Here is a 19296-nt window from a genome sequence, read left to right on the forward strand (position 1 = left end):
CCGCTCCCCCCTCCCCCCCCACGTTTGCAAGCGTGCGTTAACCCTTGCATGATCCTAACATAGAAGATGAAGAAAGTGAGGGAAGGACCCAGGCGTCCTGCAAGGGTGGCAAAGTAAGAAGTGGCTGGTCTGGCTGCACCCCATTTCCCAGCTCTAAAAGACTCTTCCCCCCACCCCCACCCCCACCCCACATCTTTTAGGAGGCGTGTTAGAAAGTGAGGGGGGAGGGACCCAGGCATCCTGCCAGGGAGGCAAAGAAAGAGAGGGCCGGTTACCGCCCGTTTTACGACCCTAAATAACCCTTTCCCCTACTCCCACCCCACGTCCCCGCCCCACAGCTTTTACGAGGCGTGTCCAGACACATGAAGGGCAGAAGCCCCGGCCAATCGGAGGAAAGGAATCATGCGCCGTCTGTCCAATGAGAAGGCGGCACAGGCGGGCTCTTAGGAGTGCCAGGAAAAGTAGGGCGAGAGAGAGAGAAAGAGAGATGGCGAGTGAAATCGCAGGAGCCAGGTGGGAAGGGGCGGGGCGGCCGGAGCCTAGAGGGCGTGGCCTGAGGCCAGGTGGGGGCGTGGCCTGCATAAGGTGGGGGTGGCAATGTCGTGTTGGGGGGGAGGAGGGAGAGAGCAGAGGAGGTCTGGCCTCGTTTTCCTCTTTGGGGGAGGTCTTCTGCTTGCAGCTGTTGCTAAGCTGGCGGGGGCGGGTGGGGAGGACAGGTGAGCTGGGGGCGTGGCCAGGACAGGTGAGCGGTGTAGGAGGAGGAGGTGCAGAGAAGTGGGGAACGAGAGGGTGGGCCGGCTAGGCAGCCAGAGGGAGGGATCGCACCCGACACTCCGCCACGGAGACCGGCCAAGCGCCAGCACGCGCTCAGGTGTCCCCCCACCGCCGACGGAGCGGACTGAGAAACCCCCCGCGCGACGCGGAGACCGGCAAGGGGTGAGTCCGGCGCCTGGCAGCGCCGATCGCCGGGGAGGGTTGTGGGGTGGGATTGTGTGTGTGTGTATTGGGGGGGAAGTGGGCTCCATTCCTTAGTAGTCCACCCTCTAGCCTAGCCTCTCCCAACTTGGCGCCTTCCATCCAGATGTGTGGCTGGACTACAGCTCCCCATATCCCCCAACCAGATGCGCGGATAGACTATCACTCCCATCGTCCCCCAGCCGGCTCTGATAGGAGTTGTAGTCCGGCCACGCATCTGGAAGGCGCCAGGCTGGGGGGCGGCTTCTTCTGACGGTCTCGGATCCCCCCCCCCGCCTTCCCGGAGTTTTGTTTTTAAAGGGGAAAATCCTCGGCTCAAAACTTCCACGCCTCCCTCTTTTCCTATCTGGAGTGAACCCCCCCCACACACACACACCATCACCCCGCACCCGAGCAAAGTGCCAACCCCGGCTGAGATTGTGTGAGCGTCTTCAACCCCTCCTTCCCTGTTCTCCCCATTTCTACTCCTCCAATCTCGTTTATATTTTAATCTCCCCAATTTTTCGTAACTTCCCTTTTTTCCTCCTCTCCCCCTGTATTCTCCTCCTCCTCCTTCTATCAATGCGGATTCGCTCCTTCTCTTCCCCCCTCTTTCTTCCTCCCCCACCCCACATCACCCTTTCTCTCCCTGCCCCTCCTTTGAGCCATGCCCTGTTCCCTCTCCACCCCCCAGCTTCCCAGGGGGTGTGGTAGGATTTAGAGAACATCTTGGTGGGGTGCGATCAGGACAGACACGGACTGTTTCACAACCCCAGGAGGAAAAAAAACCTTATTTGGCATCGGCCGCTCCCCTTTTCCCACCCCCAAACCTTGAAGGGAACCACCCCTTTACCATGTTCTTGTTCCATGGGAATCCACGGAGGCGAGCGCCCTACGGAAGGCACGTGTCGCTCCATTCACTCCTATGGATCCAAGAGAGTTTCTCAATCAGGAAAAGCTCAAGGGGTGCAGACACAATCGCCCCCACAATCCAGACCCTCGGGGTTTTGGGTGGGTGGGTGAATTTTGCCCACCCCCCTTTGGATTCATTTCCTGGTCAGCTAGCCCCCCTTGGAATGGTGCCTGTTGAGTTGGACACGTTGGGAGTTAGTTTTTAACTTTTTACCAGTTCTTAGATGTGCAGGGACATAAGAGATTTAGGAATGGGGGTGGTGGGGGTTGGAAAGGGTGTCCTGGTCACATGGTGGTCATCAGGGCACCTCTGCCACACATGGGCGTTAATGGCGCTATGGACCCCCTCCGCGATTTCTTCAGTGGCACAAATTGTGGCCACATATCAAGCTGGCCTGGTCCCGTCCGCAACCTTCTTGTCAAGGCAGGCAGGCAGGCATGGCGCTTGAAGAGGATTGTGGCCAGCTGGCATTTCGTGGGCCACTGGCATTTTGTGGCCAGATGGCATTCTGTGACTTTGGAGGACACGGGGGTGGGGGCAGCTGGTATTTTGTGGCTTGGGCCCGTCAAAAGGCCTTCTGTGTACAAACGCTGCAAAACTGTTCCGCTTATGGAATTTAGTTGAGTTTTTTGTTGTCGTCCCCCCCCCCCCGGGGTGGGTGGCACAACTGTACAGGTAGTTCTGAGGTGGTTGGTCCTAGTGGGCAAAGCTAGGTAGAGCAGGCAGCTGCCACCGAAATGCCCATCTGCTGGGCTGTACCCAGGAAGGGCCTGTTTCAGGTGCTGAACGGCCCAGTTAGCAAGAGTTGCTATACGGTTCTGTTTTGTTCTTCTATTCTCAATCCTTCTGCTTTTATAGGGTTGACCCCCCCCTCACTCCGTAAGGGATCCTCCCTCAGCCTGGTGCACTGCAAAGCTGGAGTACAACCTCTATCATCCTTGACCATGCTGGCTGGGGATGATGGGAGTTCCAGCCTGACACTTTTACAGGGTACCAAGTTGAGCAAGGCTGCCTTATTCCCTGCGTTCCTAGCTTTGGTTTGGGAAGTTGACGGCAGCATTTTCTCGTGAGCAAGGGAGGGTGCCGGACTCCTGTGGTGCCTACCTGCGGCTCTTTGGCACTGCTTGAGAAGGATCTTGTCCTGTATGTGTGTGTGGCCACCTTGAGGCCCAATATGACCGCCTTGAGGCCCAGTATTGGGCAAAAGGCGGGATGCAAATATAATATTAATAATAATAATAATAATAATAATAATAATAATAATAATAATAATATGTGCCCTCCCTACAAGCGGGATCTATCAAACTGCATGTCCATACCTGTGCCTTGCTCGTGAGCAACCCCCTGCGTCCCGCGTGGCAAAGATAGATCTGGCCTCAAATGAGAATGTGCCCTTTGGAATCGAAAGCCTCCCCTAGTTACCTGGGCAAGCGGGCACCACATCGCCAAGAACGAAGAGGTGGGTTGCGTGTCTATGGGGTGTTTCCTCTTGGGCAAACTTGATTGTTGGACTCTGTCCTCCAAGGCACACCCAGTCCCACTGCTTACTCTTCACTCCCTTACGGGGTGGGGGTGTGGGTGTATGTGTGTGCTCATCTTGGCACGTTGGCTGGGCCCCTCTTAAACACCCTACTTGCCTTTTCTGTGCCAGCGAACCTCTTCGCTGTTCTCCTGGGCTCGTGCAGAAATCTGGACCTGTCCTGACCCTCGGGGTGGGTGGGTGGGTCAGCTTTGGGAGCTCCCATGCAACATCGCTTCTTGCTTTTCACTCCGTCCACCCCAACAAAATATTATTTATTTATTTATTACATTTTTATACCGTCCAATAGCTGAAGCTCTCTGGGCGGTTCACAAAAATTAAAACCATAATAAAATCTTTTAATCTTACATCAATTTTGCTGCGTGGTTTTATCCTGGTTGTGCTTTTTATACTGTATTTTGTATTTGTGCTTTTAACCTGTTGGTTGTTTTATTATGGTTTTAATTTTTGTGAACCGCCCAGAGAGCTTCGGCTATTGGGCGGTATAAAACTGTAATAAATAAATAAATAAAATAAATAAAATAGTAAGAGTGACCAATTTTTTGCCCTTAAAATTATTTTTAGTCCCCATTGAAGAGTAAAACCCTCTTCCGAAAGGTTTTGAAAAGTGTTTCGGGGCTTTCGATCCAAACGAGCGTAATAATTCTTGCTATTGCTGCGGAGGAAGTGCTTTCGCACACCTCCAGAAGAGAAAAGCATTTCCTGCTTCGAAGAGGCCGGCTGGCAACCCGGGGCCGTCAGCACGAGAGCAAAAATTGGACGCGGAAAAGGGTGTGTGCGAAATAATGGGAACCCGATAAAACGGTGTCAGTGTGGACTGTTGCTACATGTGGATGGGAATTTCCTGAACTGAAAAGTGGTGGTGGTGGTGAATTAAAAAGCTTCAGCAGAGATGCCAGTTCCCATAGACAAATTCTTCTGTTCTTCCTCTCCTGGCCTGTGGCTGTTGGTGACCTGGTTGATTCATGACCCAGATAGGCGACTGGGGGAATCCAGAACCAGAAGGTGTTGAGTATTCCAGGTGACTTGTGGATGCAGTGTTGGGAGTTCAGAGGTGCTTGTGGGTCTTTCCTAGGGGGCTCAGACTTCAATCTCCCCCCCTCCTCCAGGGGCACCCTGGGTTGGAACATAAGCCCCTCCCCATCTACAGGTAGTCACAGGTATTTGCCCACTTGTGCACCAGCATGTTAGGGTGTCATTCCTGGACGTTACTCTTCAAAGGCCGGGAGACAGCTCTGCCTGCCTGCAGCACCTGTCTGCTTGTGAGACCCACCGCCCTGAGGGCTCCGAACCGGCAGCGCAAGGGTGAGCCGGGTGGGGGTGGAGAAGTGGCTAAGAATACACCTGCGTCTTGTCCCCAGGTGTCCTTCTGGAAGTGTAGGCAGTGGGGGAGGAGGCCCTGTGAGCAGCCGAAGGGGATTGAAGGTGGCTGTGTCTAGCTGGCAGGACGTGAGCGCGTCCGGGAAGGTAAGAATTTGTCTTAACGCATCCCGAAATTAATCCGAGCACTGGGATCTGTTTGGAACCTCAGCAGCTGTTATCAGCACCGGGACGTCTACCTGGAATTACTGGGAACTCTTTCTTTTTAAAAAGAAAATGTTCCTTGCTGACTGACTGATCAGGTTGGCCTATGAGCATATGCAGAGTGCGGGTTCTTCTCAACCGGACCCCCTCATCTTGGATGGGGGTGGGCGGGGGTGTAAAGCTACATCAGGGGACACCCCCTCCCAGTACTTTTCCTGTGGGTATCTCAGGATGTGGGGTGGCTACAGCAGCTGAGGTCAACAACTCCCTTTCTCTTTCTGTCTCAGCTGGAAATCCCACCAACTCATTTGCATGTGTGTTAAGTTATTTAGGGAAATGCACATTTAGAATGAATTTGTTGTCTCTTTATTTATTTATGTAGCTTCGCGTCTTTGAGAAAACAATAACAATAACAACAATCCTGGAGCACTTGAAATCATCATAATAAGAGCCTCAGAGCATGAGCAGAGTTCTTTTCTGGCTGTATGCAAAGCCAGTTTTCCATCTACCTCACTGCTTAAGTCCATTTTTACTTAATTCAGGGTGGGGGAAAATACATTTGCTGGGGAAGGTTTACATTTTAGCCCCTATTAGCAATGTTAATCGATTGGCAGAATGTTCTGCGGGCTTATTTCTGCAAGCCAGGCCTTCGCTTCTCAACAGAGGCGGCGAAGCCTTTAAATATTGGTGTGACAGGCAGACATTCAACAGATGAAGTGTTGGTCCTCATGATACCGTCCTTGTGCCTTGGAAAGCATTTCCCTGTCGTTCCCCTTCCTGTTATGCAGCTCTTTGGGGGTGGGTGGGGGGAAGTAAGACGGTGACTCCAAGCATGGATTTCAACGCAGATGGGTCACTCAGGATTTTGTAAGTCCATTGAGAAAGCAGTGGGGTAGAAGTCTTCCCTCACATCCCTCTTTACTCCTGCTTTGGTCTGGTTGGGTTTGAGCGAAACTTTCTGCGCAGGTGGCGGAGTAGGCCGAAGCTGGGCCTAGTCGGGCCTGCCGCGGCCCCCATGGCATGGTTGCCGTGGGAGCTCCAGCTGCTGAGGCAGGAGTAGCAACGCCAGCAGCAGGCGCGTCTCCTCAGGGGGTGGCTGATGAAACCACCGAGAAATCTCCCTCCGTGCCACTCCCAGTTCTGTGCAAGAGGTGCCCCCCCGGGGTGGGGGCGACGCTGCCCCTGAGCTCCGCCGTGCTCCTTAGCAACACTGTGGCACATCTCCCCATCTTGGCTGCAGTGCCACAGGCGAGGCCTGTAACAGGAGCCTGGTTTGGCAGGGGGAGCTTGCAGGGAGGAGAGGCGAAGGCCGGGCGTAGTGCCAGCTAGTTGGCATTGCCAAGAAGAGGGAGGGCAAGCATTGGCAAGAGGTGCGGTCCCCCCACCTTTGCAGCAAGCTTGGGAGGACAGGAGTGATGGGCTGTGGGCATTCGAGGGGTGCCATCGCCCCCATGCCAAGGTGCCTGGCAAAAAGTATCGATTCCCTCTTGGGTGGCTGCATTGGTGACCTATTTTGTCAGGTTGAGGGAGAAAGAGAGTGCTTGGGCTTGCATTTAAAGCGGCACGGCTTTCTCTCTGTTATGGAGGGGCTTCCTGTTTTCAGTTTTTTTTTTGGGGGGTGCCACGCGCCAGACTCTGTTGTACTGGGAAAGGGGTGTCGCCCCAGGCAACCATTGGCGTGACTTGGCCGAGTTCCCCTCCCCGGGGAGGGAGAAAGAGAGCAGGTGACGAGTCGGAAGGAGAAGTAGGTCAGGCTGTACTGGGCAGGGCTCAGGCCCGCTTGCCACAATCCGTCCGACTCCTCGACTGCGTTCCGCTGGCCACATGGGCACCGGATGGGGTAAGGACCGGGGAAGCCGTTTCTGGGGCTTGTGGATTCGCCCCCGCCTCTGAGTGCCACTCGGGGCTGGCAAGAACCCGTAGATGAGTTTATCCCGTGCCCAGTTGGTCGTCATTGTGACTGGGTGGGGGAACGGTGGTTTCTCCCCCGCTTCCCCTTTTGATGCATGAATCGGGCATTCAAATTCAGGTCCAAGATGACACCGGAGGGGAGGGGAGTGGGTGGTGTCGTTATTCTGAGTTAATTAGCACACGGAATCCAAACCTGGGGCACGTGAGGTGCCTGTGGGGTGTGTGGGCTGTGAGTATGGGGTGGACTGATTTTCAGAGAGGTGGGTGGCTGGGAGCCGAGAAGAAAGACAGCGTCGATGGACTCTTATAGATCGCAGGGCTTCTCCTTCTGGCTTGGCCTGAATTGCCAAACTGATCTTGCCACACACTCCCCGCTTACAATAACAGCAAGCATTGCATGCTAGAGAGACCCAGATAAGAGCGGGCACTATAATTTCAGGCATGGGCGTGCCTTGCATTCAGGGACTGGTGCGAAGGCAGGGTGGCACAGAAGTGTGCCAAAGACCTTTGGAGGGGTGCATTTCTCCCGCCTCCTTTTCTTCCTCCCCACCTACAAATAACTTGCCCTTTCTCTGAACTGCCCCGCCGTCCCATAGCTCCACCCCGTGGGCGCCCTCGGTATTGCAGCGCAAGGGCAATAAAAGAGAGAGAAAGAGAAAAGGAAACCTGTGACCCCCCTGTCAGTCGTATGTCCGCGTGGCTACCAAGTGGATTTATTTGAGCAAGGGGATGCAATCACTAGGGACTGGAGCCTTGTTCTCAGCCTGGTCGTGTGCCCGTGCGGCGTGTTCGTGGGTGGGTATAAGCCGCGGCCGTGGGTGGGATTCAGGTTTGCAAAGTTGGGGATTAGCATTGCAGGTGCCTCTTGGGTTGGATCAGCGTTTGGGATTGTGAAGGTTCATATCAGGTCATGTTTTTATCTGTTGTGTGTGAAAAAGAAAGACAGCAAAAAATAAGCGTGGCGGCTTCCAGGTTGTGCAAATGGAGCTAGGGGGCTTTGGGAAGGATGTGGGGGAGAGGATCCCAAATTCTGTACTTGGCCAACCACCGGAGAGGAAGGGGAAAATGTCAGCGCTGAGTCCTAGAGGCATTTGGGTGCTGTTTAAGGGAAAGCCTTTCGTTAAAAAAAAATAACCTGACTATTTTCCGTGCTGGATTTCTGAAACAAGCAATTTCCCAGCATCCAATGTTCACTTCCAATCACGGCCTTTATGACTACGAGCTTGGCCTCTTGATCGCAATGCCAGCTGTGGTTGCTCAGCGGAGGTGAGAACTCTGCACATGCCCAGACGCCTCCTTGCCTGTTTTTCTTATATCTTGCAATGAAGAAAAGAGGGTTCCCGGTGTTGTATTTTGAACCAGGCTGTGACAGGCGGCAATTCAACTGGTATGCTGTCATCATCCCCCTTTCGGCAAGTACGTGCAACAATAACCAAAGCTTAGCCTGTGGGATGCCAGCCCGTCACACAGCTGTCCAAGCCACCGAGAACTGTGCCTTCAAAAAAAGTTGGCAGCCTCAGAGACGCGTTGTTCCTACATGCCTGGGCGCTGCCCGGTGAGGCCAGGCCGGCGTGAGCGCAAAAGCGTTCTGGGTGTTACCTCTCCCCGCCTGCCTGCCCGCCTTTGCTCTGATTAGGTAAATGGATATTGGATTTTAGGTGGGCCTTGATCGTTTCGAATATCTGCAGTTCCCCACCACTGCTGCAAAGACACACGGAACATTTTGGGGTGCGTTGCGAGCCTGCCTTGAGGTCACTGGTGGTCTCCCTTGTCTGTAACATACATATCTGTCCTGCACGCGCGCACACACACCATGTTGCTCCCAGCTTACACCCACTCAAGCAACCCCACCCAGCTGCCTCGCCCCGGGGCCCTGCAGGGCTGAGTCCCACCCTGTAATGTTCCTGGGGAGACTCCACCTTCCTCCCCGCTTTTCTCACTCTGCCCCTCCACCCCTCTAAGGCTTCCTGGCTCATAAAACTCTCTGCAGTCTCTGGATCTAGGAGAAAGGAGAAAAGAAAACCAGGCATCAAGTTCAAGGTGCAATCCCTCTCCCTGCATGCCCCCATCCGGAAGTTGACTGAGTAGGTTGCGTGGGGGTGGGGTGGGGGGGAGAGACAGTTCGCATACAGAGCCCTGTGCTTTATTGCCTTTGCCCCAGCACCTGTTCTCAAAGCCAAGGATCTCTTCTGGGGCACTTTGAATAATAATAATAATAATAATAATAATAATAATAATAATAATAATAATAATAATAATGCCTTGAGCATGCGCTGAGCTCTCGCTCCCCCCTGAGCATGTGCAGAGTTCCCTCTTTCCCTCCCGCTTTACTGCACCATCATAAGCAGTGAGGGTTGCTGTTATTTTCTGGACTCAATTGGGAGTGTAACGCTGAGTCTCTCATGCAAAGGGAGGCGGAAGGAATAAAATGGCACATAATTCTTCCTCTCCACCCCGGAGGTTTGTGGCTGCTGGAATCTTTCCTTCCTGTTTCGTAGACTTGGTGTCATTTCATTTCACGAGGTCCTTCCTGCCTCTTCCTCCTCCTCCTCCTCACCACCGTGCCTTCTGCTTTCACCCTGTAGTTTGATTTGGGGACAGAGGACCCCAGTTCTGTGTGTCTCAAAATCTGCACTGATTCTCTTCTCCCTCCCTCCCAAACAAGTCCTGGGGGGGGGGTCTTCTGCATCTTCTACCCACTTTAAAAATTCTCTCCCCCCCCTCACAAGCATCTTTCAGCATCCAATTCGGATCGCAGCTGGTGTTACTGTTTTTGCCACAGAAGCTAGGGTGCCACAGAAGCTAGGAGTGCCCCCCCACCCCCACATGCCACTGACCAGCAAAAAGTTTTGAGGTGCGTTGCAGGTGGTGGTGGGAACAGGGTGGTTTTCCGCCAGCCACTCACTTCTCAACCTCAGCTGCCCAAGAGTCTTGGCTCCGTCCTACCTTACAAGGCTGTCGTAAGGATGCCTTGAGGTCTGCAGCAGCCAGTAGAATCCTGCAGTGGTGGGCTTGTACCTCTGGGGGTGCTGTTTCAGAATCCCCCCCCCCCATTTTATCCTTGCAACAGCCTTATTCGTTTGGAGAGGCAGAAGGATGAAAACTGGGCCCATTTGAGCTTTATGGCTTATCGGAGATTTGAACTCAGGCCTTCCTAGACGTAACACTAGCTCTTTAACTACTATGACATGGTGTCACTCTCTCCTTGTTCTTTCTTTTTAAATCACCTCTTGATGTATTTGGGCTCGAGAAGGAATTCTTCCCACCTTCCCTTTGCTGTCCAAGAGGGTCTCCAGCGTTGGGTAGGACAGGGGCGGGGGGAGCTTCTCCTCTAGTTGGCCTCCAGTCCTCATGAACCACCAAACCAAACGTAGCCTCCCTCACCCCACCCACAGCCATATATGGCAGCCTGGCATGGCTCTCTGCACCTGTGTGCAGATTGGCTCACTCGCTTGAGATGCCTGCGTCGATCTGTGAGGACCTTTAACGCCTCTCTCTCAGCGGGCCTGGGTTTTTGAGGTCCACTGGTCTGCTGAGGGCACCCCTGTGCAGTGCAAAGGATTCTGAGGTGTGTTGGAAGCTGTGCTCCTGGGTTCGTGCTGAGTACAGGACCAGGTCTGTTGAACTTATAGGAGAAGATCAATAGTGGTGGACAGACCATCTTTTGAAAATGGTTTTCTCTCATTACCCATTACTGTACCGTCTCACTCTCTTTGTGGGTATGGTGTTCCCAGCTTCTCTTCATGCTATTGCCAGAAATTGTTGGGTGTGTGGTGTGTGTGTGTATGCGCACTTAATTTTAAGTGTTAATTGGCTGAGAGGTCTTGTTGACCTTCCCCCAGACCTATGCCCTTGGGAAGTGGGTACCAAGGGCCGTGCACTCTGCCCATGCTCCGGCGAACTCTCGTATGTGATTCCTGGAGGCACTCAGCAGTGATTCCAAAGCTAAGCCTCTAGTGAGTCCTGTTCCCAATTAATTCTTTCTCTTTTTCTTTTGTAGCAGAGGTGTCAGGGGTGTGTGTATGTCTGTCCCCCCCCCCCCCACTGAAAGAACCTTGCGGTTGGATACCCCTGGGTTGCTGGGCTGGAGCTGGGGAATGAACACAGGCAATGGATGGCGTTAGAGTGGGTGTTCATCCCCCCCCCCCACGCACTTTGAAACCGCCTGTGGTTTGTGACAGAGAGAGAGAGAGAGAAACGGAGAGAACTTGCAACAGTGGCTCCCAGCCCGTGTGAGTCATGGCCCTCCCAACAGGGTGCCCCCCCACCTCCTGATGCCACCAGTCAGAACTCTCTTTGGTGCATGATGTGCCCGCGCCCCTGCCCAGCTGCCTCGCCCACCTTATCTCCCGGTCGCTGCACCTGGTGTTGGCATACCAGGAAGTGGCGCGATACACAGGTGGGGGTGATGGTAGCAGGAGGAGAAGGGAATGCGTGTTGGGGCTTTTAAAACATCACCATCTTTTCTAGGGCTGGGACAAATTGGAAGAGGAGGAAGAGGAGGAGCGATTAGCCCAGTTAGCCAAATGGAGCCTCCAGCCCACCCCTGAATAGTGTGGACCAACAGGGGATACCTGTCGTGATGTGAACCTGGGGTGGGAACCTGTGCAGCCCTGAGCATCGTCTGGTTTTCCAGGTGTGGAGGGGCCCACCTGTGCTGACCACCCACTGGGAATCACTTCTTCTTCCCCTTTGGGTGTGGGTGTGTGCAGAGAGAGCGGCAGAAAGAGAGAGAGAGCGCTCTATGCAGTGCTTCAAGCTCCTCCCACTTTTAGTGCTGGCTCCTCCCACTGGAGGGCAATTGACTTTACAGGTAGGTCAGCGGCCCTTCGTAGGGAAAAGGTCCACCGTCCTTGCTTTGAACAAGCACCAGATAAATTCAACTGAGAGGGAAAGATCAGTTGGAGGTAGCCAAGCCTTCATGCTCAAAGGCAGTGAGGCGCGGAGTATTGCCACTCAACTTCACGTTTGAATGAAAACTGCGCCAGCTTCCGGTTTTGGAGGGCCGTTGGGCAAGGCAGCCTCCTTCCATAAATATCTTCTCACCACCGCCGTCGCCTAGGCCAGAACGAGAGGCAGGCGAACAAGCAGGTTGCCTTGGGGAAGAGGAGGAACAACGCCAGAGGGCTCTTGGGGTGTAGTGTTCAGCCATGCCGACCCTCAACTCCGGTCCTGAACAAAAAGACTTGGAAAGATTCATGGAGGAGGAGGAGGAGGTTTATCAACAGCTACTGGCCAAGACGGCGGAATAGATCATCCATGAGCAGCAGCAGTCTACCTCTAAATGCCAGTCAAAATGACAGCGTCTTCCTTCTGCTTTCGCCGCACTCTGGTAGCGAGTTTTCTGGACTTCTCAAAAAGGGACAGCAGACAAGGTGGAGCTGACCTAGGAATGGTTTTGCAGCTACGAGTTCACTTCTGGCTTAGGGCAGTGTTGTCGGCCTCATAAATTGGGGTGCGCGTCAGCTGCCGTCTTCTGCCACCCCCTCCGTGCCGCCCCCGTTCTGGGCGAATGGTGCTTGTATCCTAGCATTTACGGTCATTGCTGATGCCTCCGTCCCCTGCGATCTTGCGCGGGTGCGCGTGAAGAGCGCACGGAAAAGATCTTGGCTGGTGGTGAGAGGATGGCTGAAGTGGAAGCTCACAGCAGGCCTTGTGTGGGTTGGGGGTCGACCTTCGAAAAACGGGCTGAGGGCTTCTGTCGCCTGCCCTAGGCTGTGCCATAGGGGATGAAAGATGCGTCCCATCCGTCCCATTGGTGGGGCTGAATCCTGAGCCAGGGCTGAACTTGAACCCCTTTCATTCACTCCAGAGCCTCCTTTCTGTCGTCGCAGCTCCGCTCTGGAACTGGCAACATCGTAAAGGCGTGTCCTTTGAGCATATACAGAGCGCCTTTCCCTCGCAGCTGGGTAGATGACACCCACGTGGTCTAGGATGCAAGCAACCTTTCTTTTAAGGAGTAGTTGCCAGTGGTAGTAGTAAATAATAATTTAAGTGGCTTTTGTGTTAACTCGGCTGCCCACCCAACATCCTACCAATGCTGGCTGGCGTTATCTCCAGGCAGCAGACTAGCAGGGGGGCTCGCCTTAGCCCGACATTTGGCTGAGGCACAATTTGAACTTGGGGTAGGTAGAGGCAAGCGGCCAGGAGGTGGGGCGTCTTCCTGTCTTGTCCCTGCCCATCTTGGTTTAGGTCGGTGTGAAGGTGGCGTTTTCATCGACGGGGTCTCACCGCCGTGGGTTGCACGGGGCAGGTGGGGGGTGGCCGTCGGACAAGGAGAACCCTGAAACTCTCTCTCTCTCTCTAGGAAGTGGCAGGGGTGTGTGTACCATGTGCCAGGGTGCGTTGGTTCCTGAGATTCTGCCTGGCTCATTCACTCCTCACCCCACCCAGCCGCGGTTGCTGCTACCCGTTCCTCTCGCCTGCCTAGGTGGATATCTTGCACAACAGGGCCTGTTCTCTTCCTGGGAGAAGGACTGGTATCGTGGATGTGAGTGTGTCCCCCGCTCACCCCCCCCACATACACACACCCTGACCTAACCCTGTTAGGTTCTTGGGCAAACCCCCTCCCCTCTTCCTCTTCCATACCAGCTGCTTTCTGCAGAAGAGTTCATCTCCATTTCCCTGTGAGCTCAGGTCTTTCTCGGTCCCCTTTTACGCCACTCTCAGTGGGTTCCGTCCCCCCGGCTGTCTCCTCGTTTCATTCTGACGGCGGAAGCAGCTTGGCCCTCCCCAGGTCAGCGACAGCGGAAAGGAGAATCCGCTTCAGAAGCCCAGGTGGCAGGAGGGTGGGTGTGCGTCCGGAGCCCTTCGCGTGCTCAGAGGCTAATGTTGTGGATTCTCTTTGTAACAGCGGTTGAAAGAAAAGGGTTGAGGGCTGAGGCCTGGCACAAAGTGACCATGGGCAACAGGCACCTGATTGTGCTGAGTCAGACTCTCGGGTCCGTGTAGCCTGATATTGTAGGCACTGACGGACAGCTGCTGTCTGGGCTTTCAGGAAGGGCTTTTTACAGCCCTGCTTAGAGATGTCAGGGATTGAGCGGGGACCCTCTGCGTACATTGCAGGGGCTCTACCACGGAGCTACAGCTCCTCCTTTAGGAGTGAGAAATAGGAACTCTGCACATGCTCTAAGGCACTCTGCACATGCTCCTGTGCTTCGACTGCACATGAACCCCAGCCTTGGTCCTGTTGGGCATGTACTTCATACAGACACTTGCGCACACACTCCCTACATACACCAGTTGCTGGGGAACATGGGTGGGAGGGTGCTGTTGCATCCATGTCCTGCTTGTGGGTTCTTGGTCGACAGCTGGTTGGCCCCTGTTTGTACAGAGCGCTGGACTAGATGGGCCTTTGGTCTGATCCAGCATCGGGGCTCTTCTGGTGTTCTAATGTTCTCCCTTTCTCTCCTTTACTTCTCCATCTCAGAGATGTGTCTAATTTGAGCCCCTGTCCCTGTCCTCAGGGCCAGGATGTAAAGCACTAACGGCGTGCCTCTGAGCATGTGCAGAGTGCCATTCCCACTGTCTTCTCATTACCAGCAGCCACAAGCTGGTCACCTCTTGCCTGTTAAGGGTCAGGAAGATTTGATTGTCTGCGGTTCTCCCCTCGTGACACCACCCACCTAGTTTTTGATGAGATGGGAATGGGACATTAGACATTTCTTCCTGGCAGATGTTACATCTCTGGCTAGGGCCAGGGCTGAAGGTAGGTAGACCTCCAGTTGTTCTGGACTTAAACTCCCAGAAGCCCCTGCCAGCACTGCGAGTGGTCAGGAATGCTGGGAGTTGAAGTCCAAAACATCTGGGCACGGAGGGAGATGTGAAGTCCGGGGCTGCTGACTCGCATGTGATGTTGCCCTGCGGGCTGAGTCAGGGTGACACTTTCGGGGAGTGACTTGGCTCGTCCGGGGCAGCGCCCACCACGCCGGGCCGCTCACCTGGGCAAGCTGGGGCTTGCCAGCCCTGGCCCAACCCCTATGGGTGACACAATCCGGCAAGCAGGGCATGAGGCAAGGAAGTAGGCTGAGGATCAAGCTCAGCGGGCAGCCTTGGGGCGTGTGCACAACCTCCTGTCATGCTTCTGTGGTTTTCAGCCGGCCTCCTCCTCCCTTTTCCCCCCTTTCTTTTCTTTATCCAAAGGAGTTTTGGGAGAAAAAAGAGGTCTCCAGGGACGGAGTTTAAAGTGAGATCTTGCGGAGACCTAAATCCCTGAGCTTGTGTTTCCTTCAGTGGCCTCAGTAGAACATGTGTGTTCGAAGGGAAAGGGAGCATGTGCAGAGTGCGCTTTCCTCAATACGAACGAGCCCCCGTGTGGTTGGGATTTGGTGAGGCACGGAATGTAAGATCGCCTCTTGCCCCATCGCAGAGACAGGTGACTTGTGGCCCTCCTGATGTCTATGCCTACAACTCCCATGAACACTCACCGTTGGGGCTGATGGGAGCTGAATGCCAAAACATCTGGCAGGTCACAAGTTGCCCAACACTGCCATGTCGGTTTGCTTCCCAAACCCTGCAAGATGTTCCTGTAAACGCGACCCCATCTCTTGTACGTTGGGGATGAGGGAACCAGTGACCATCCAGATGATGTTGGACTTCAGTTCCCATCAGCCCCAGACAGCCTAACTGGCGACTGGAGATGGTGGAACCTGCAGTGTTCAGGGATAAGTGGGGGCTGTTGTCCAATGTTTGGGGGTTATGGGAGTTGTATTCTTAACCAACTCTTCTGTGTGGGTTTGTTTTGCAATAGCTTCTTGTGCAATACTCTAAAAGGCAGGAAGAGTTTCTGTTTGTTTTTACCATCTTGTAGGGTTAGAAAAATAACAAACAAAACTCCAAATGTCCCTAAATCAGTTTATCGGGAGTTCCGTGTGGGCCTTGCCTGGCGTGTCAAATGGCAGGAGGCAGCGCATGCGATGGGGCTGTGGGATCCATGCACGTGAGCATGTGTTCCCATGCATGGGTGCCACTTCTTCGGAGAGGTGATAATTCCCGGAGATCTCTGGAGATAGTATGGGAGCCGACCTGGAAACAGCGCTAACAGAATCTCATTGAGGCCTCCCGAAAAGGCCAAACGCGAGCCTGCGAATGTATTTATTCAGTTTTTACGCCACCTTTCCTTGAGGAAGCCCAAGGCATCATACACTGTTGCCCCCTCCACACCACACCCTTTTAACCTTGCAACAACCTGGCGAGGTAGACCGTGACTGGCCATCCGGTGAGTTTCGTGGCTGTGTCGCCATTTGAACCCGGCTTGTCCCAGCCCACTCTAGTGGACCTGGCTGGAGAATTGTAACCCCTCACATCTAGAGGTCATTGGGTTGGAGAAAGATGCTCTTTTCTACTTTGCTGCTACCCTGGTAAATTGGGGGCAATTGGAGTCTGTAGTTCTGTGTCAGATGACTCAACTCTGCCATAAAGCTGAACCCCCAGGACTTTGCACATGTGGATGGTTGCTGCTTTCCCAGCTGGCCTGTGGGCAGCTAAGAAGTCCCTGTTTTCTTTTCCTTTTGGCTTGCATTGTCATCTCCTGGACCCCACAGCTGTATTAGAATAAGCCAAGAGTCGAGCCTCCACACCCTGAAGCAATCTACCTTTGAACGGAGACGTGCTACTTGCCTCCATAGTCCTGCTGAGAACCAAATACTAGACCTCATGAGTGTTTGGTCTAGGGTTGCCAACTTCTAAACTGGCCTGTGTTGCTGCGCCTGCCCATGGCAGCTTCCCCCCCCCACTGCAATGAGCAGGATGTTCATGTTTTTGCCCCATGCCGTGGAAAGATACACCTTTCCACTAACTAAGCCTCTGTTCAAGGCACAGGAGCATCCCCTGCTGTGTCTTTCTGGCTAGTTGGCAGCCCTGTGCGCGAGGTGGTGGAATGCGTGCAAGAATGAAACCATTCCTAAAATAGATGGTGGGGTTCAGGCTTGTTTAGAAGTTGCCATGTCTGATCTTGGAAGGGAGATCTCCACCCCACCCATCCCCAATAAACCATGATGCATGCGTGTGGGGGAAAATGCTCAATGCTTACCTTCCTGGCTTGAACATTTTTTACTTTTGTGTTTTGACCAGCTTAGGAATGCTTCCCCCGAGCTGGCTATCAAGAGCCAGAACAACCACAAATAACCATGCAAGTAAACCATTTTAAAACCAGTTGGTTAAATCAGGTTGGGCATGTTTTGTGCACATGTGTCCATGCGCAGACACACAAGCACATTTCATGTGTTCTAAGGGGCTGAGTACGCAGGAACTAAAGCTGGGTTTGAAAAACATCCAGAAGTCAGACCCGGGGACCCAATTGGCAGTTTTGGGTAGTCCCCCACCCTTCTAAAAGGTTGAAATGACCCTCCTAAAGGTTTGTTACTGGCAGAAAAGAATTTAAACTACGTAAAATATGCTTGTATTTAAAACCTGCCCCCTTTCCATTTGGCCACACCCCTTTTCTCTTCAGCTCCGCCCACCACTGGAACATGCTCCCGAGGGCCTGAAATGGAATCCGGTCCTCAGAGAGAAAGTTCTGCACCCCTGTGAAGAGAATGGTGGCAGCAGCATGAAATGGCTGCCTGCTTCTAGAACCCTACTCTGTCTGGAACGACTAGACACCTCCGAGCCATTTGGCTTTCAGCTCTGCAGATGTTTGCATGACCGTGTCGTGGGGTAAAATGTCCTAGGGATGAGTACTCTTCCCTCCCACCCCCAGATCGTGGGTCGCTTTGTAGGGAGAGAGAGAGGCAGCGGTAGATCTAGTTTTATACAGCTTTGGAGCTTTGTTAAAAAGCAAGTGCCTCTGAGCATATCTAGAGTGCCTTTCAAAAACAAAATTACATAAGAACATAAGAAGAGCCCTGCTGGATCAGACCCAGGGTCCATCTAGTCTAGCACCTTCCTGCCCATGTTCCCCAGCAACTGGTACATGTAGGATTACGCGATGGCTATTAGCTGTGACAGCTTTTTCTTTTTTAAAATGGAAACTTCCATATTTGGGGGCAGTATACCTGAACATAGCAGGTATTGATTGAGGGCACATGCCAGGAACGGGGAGATCTCCTATCGCCTTCTGCTCACGGGCTTCCCCAGAGCATCTGGTTGGCTGCTATTAGCAACAGTGCGCTGGACTAGATGGGTTCTGTTTGGGGTGTGTGGTGCAATTCTCATACAATTATCTTTCTCTGCCTCTTCTGATGCCCATGTAGGGCTGGATCACTGTTGGCCCTCGATGCCTTTCGGCCCACAACTCCCATCAGCCCTAGCTGGCATAGCCAGTGGTGTGGGATTGTGAGAGTTGTAGGCCGACACGTCTGGAAAGCCACCAGCTGAGCTTTCTTATCCCCATATCGCAGAGGGAAGGGCTGAGGCCACGTCCCCCAGCTCTCTTTTTGCCGGGGCGTTTCCGAGGCGTCCGGCCCTGGCAGGGAAGACTCGGGGCGCCTCGTTCAAGGCTGCCGAATGTGGCAAAGTGTTAAGATGGGGGAGAGGGGAGGGAAGGAGGCAGAGGCGCTGCGTAACCCGGGGTGTGGGCGTTGTCTTCTTCTGAGGTGGGATTGGAACTAGAGTTCAGCAGCCCCAGCCTGCCAGGTTGGCGTCAGATCTGCTTTGCTCGTTGTCGAGAGAGACCCACGGAGGGGAAGCGTGGTAGCTCAGGGGAACCTGCGTCGAGGGGGTGAGTGTGACCCATATTGGGGTTCAGAGTCAGGGAGGGGAGCCGTGCTGCTGCTGCCCCCTTGTTGATGTGATTGGTGAAGCTTGGCGGCCGGGAGTCTGCTGGTGCCAAGGCTGCGTGCCCGCCTCCCGTACGCTTCGGAGATGGTGCCCAAATCGGAGTGGTGTTGTGGCCCGGCCTCTCGCCCCGGCTCTTTTCGAGGCTGCATTTTGTCTGCGAGTCGGGAAGCATTTGGTGCTTTTCTGGCGGGCGGAGGGGTTGGTTCTTTAACACACACACACACACACACACACCCCGGTCCATACCACCTGCTACCCCGGTGGGGACAAATCCACCAGAGAGCTGGCAAGCGTTTCTGCCCAGCTGGGATGGGTTGAGACCAGACCAACGTTTTCTAGCCCCCTACGTTACCAACACATTTTATGGGTCTTTCCTTTTACCCTCCTCCCCATGCCTGCTGATGCCACTCCCCCCCCCCCATTTGCAGTACATGGTTTCCACGGGGGGTGTTCTCTAAAATAGCGCAACAGTCGAATCCCCTTTGAAACTCTTGCCTTGTGCAACTAGTAAGTGTGTGTGTGTGTGTTTTGCTTCTTTTGCACTACTATGGGGTAGTTCTCTCCCTCTGTCCTGTGTTCTGCTCTGTGATCCCTCAGTGCCCAGTGTAAAAAGTTTGTCCCCTCTCTCTGAAATTTTAATTTGGCATAAAGGAGAAGGGGAGAAATTAGCTATGGCCATTTCAAATCCCTAAGATTGTAGAACAGTTTAGGCTTGCTTGGAATCCTGAGCATCTAC

At 53.7% G+C, this 19296-nt stretch overlaps 2 protein-coding genes across 5 annotated transcripts in view; one reads left to right on the plus strand and one right to left on the minus strand.

Moving 5' to 3' along the window:
* The window catches only part of PBXIP1 (PBX homeobox interacting protein 1), a 167776-nt gene that overhangs the window by 111264 nt on the left and 37216 nt on the right, over positions 1 to 19296 (minus strand). The gene's annotated exons all lie outside the window — the stretch shown is intronic.
* ZBTB7B (zinc finger and BTB domain containing 7B) overlaps positions 785 to 19296 on the plus strand; it is a 38178-nt gene continuing 19666 nt past the window's right edge. The window contains exon 1 of one of the 4 annotated variants that reach the window (XM_063145661.1): positions 785 to 936. Coding sequence is in view for 1 of the 4 variants with exons in the window: in XM_063145659.1 (XP_063001729.1) it covers positions 6756 to 6771 (16 nt within the window). In the remaining 3 variants the exon portion in view is untranslated. Of the gene's footprint in view, positions 937 to 4667; positions 4713 to 6721; positions 6772 to 18384; positions 18502 to 19296 lie in introns of those variants that run through there. The other 3 variants (XM_063145662.1, XM_063145659.1, XM_063145660.1) reach the window with 3 other exon arrangements.

The sequence above is a fragment of the Elgaria multicarinata genome, chromosome 21, assembly GCF_023053635.1.
Source record: "Elgaria multicarinata webbii isolate HBS135686 ecotype San Diego chromosome 21, rElgMul1.1.pri, whole genome shotgun sequence".
Lineage (NCBI taxonomy): Eukaryota > Metazoa > Chordata > Lepidosauria > Squamata > Anguidae > Elgaria > Elgaria multicarinata.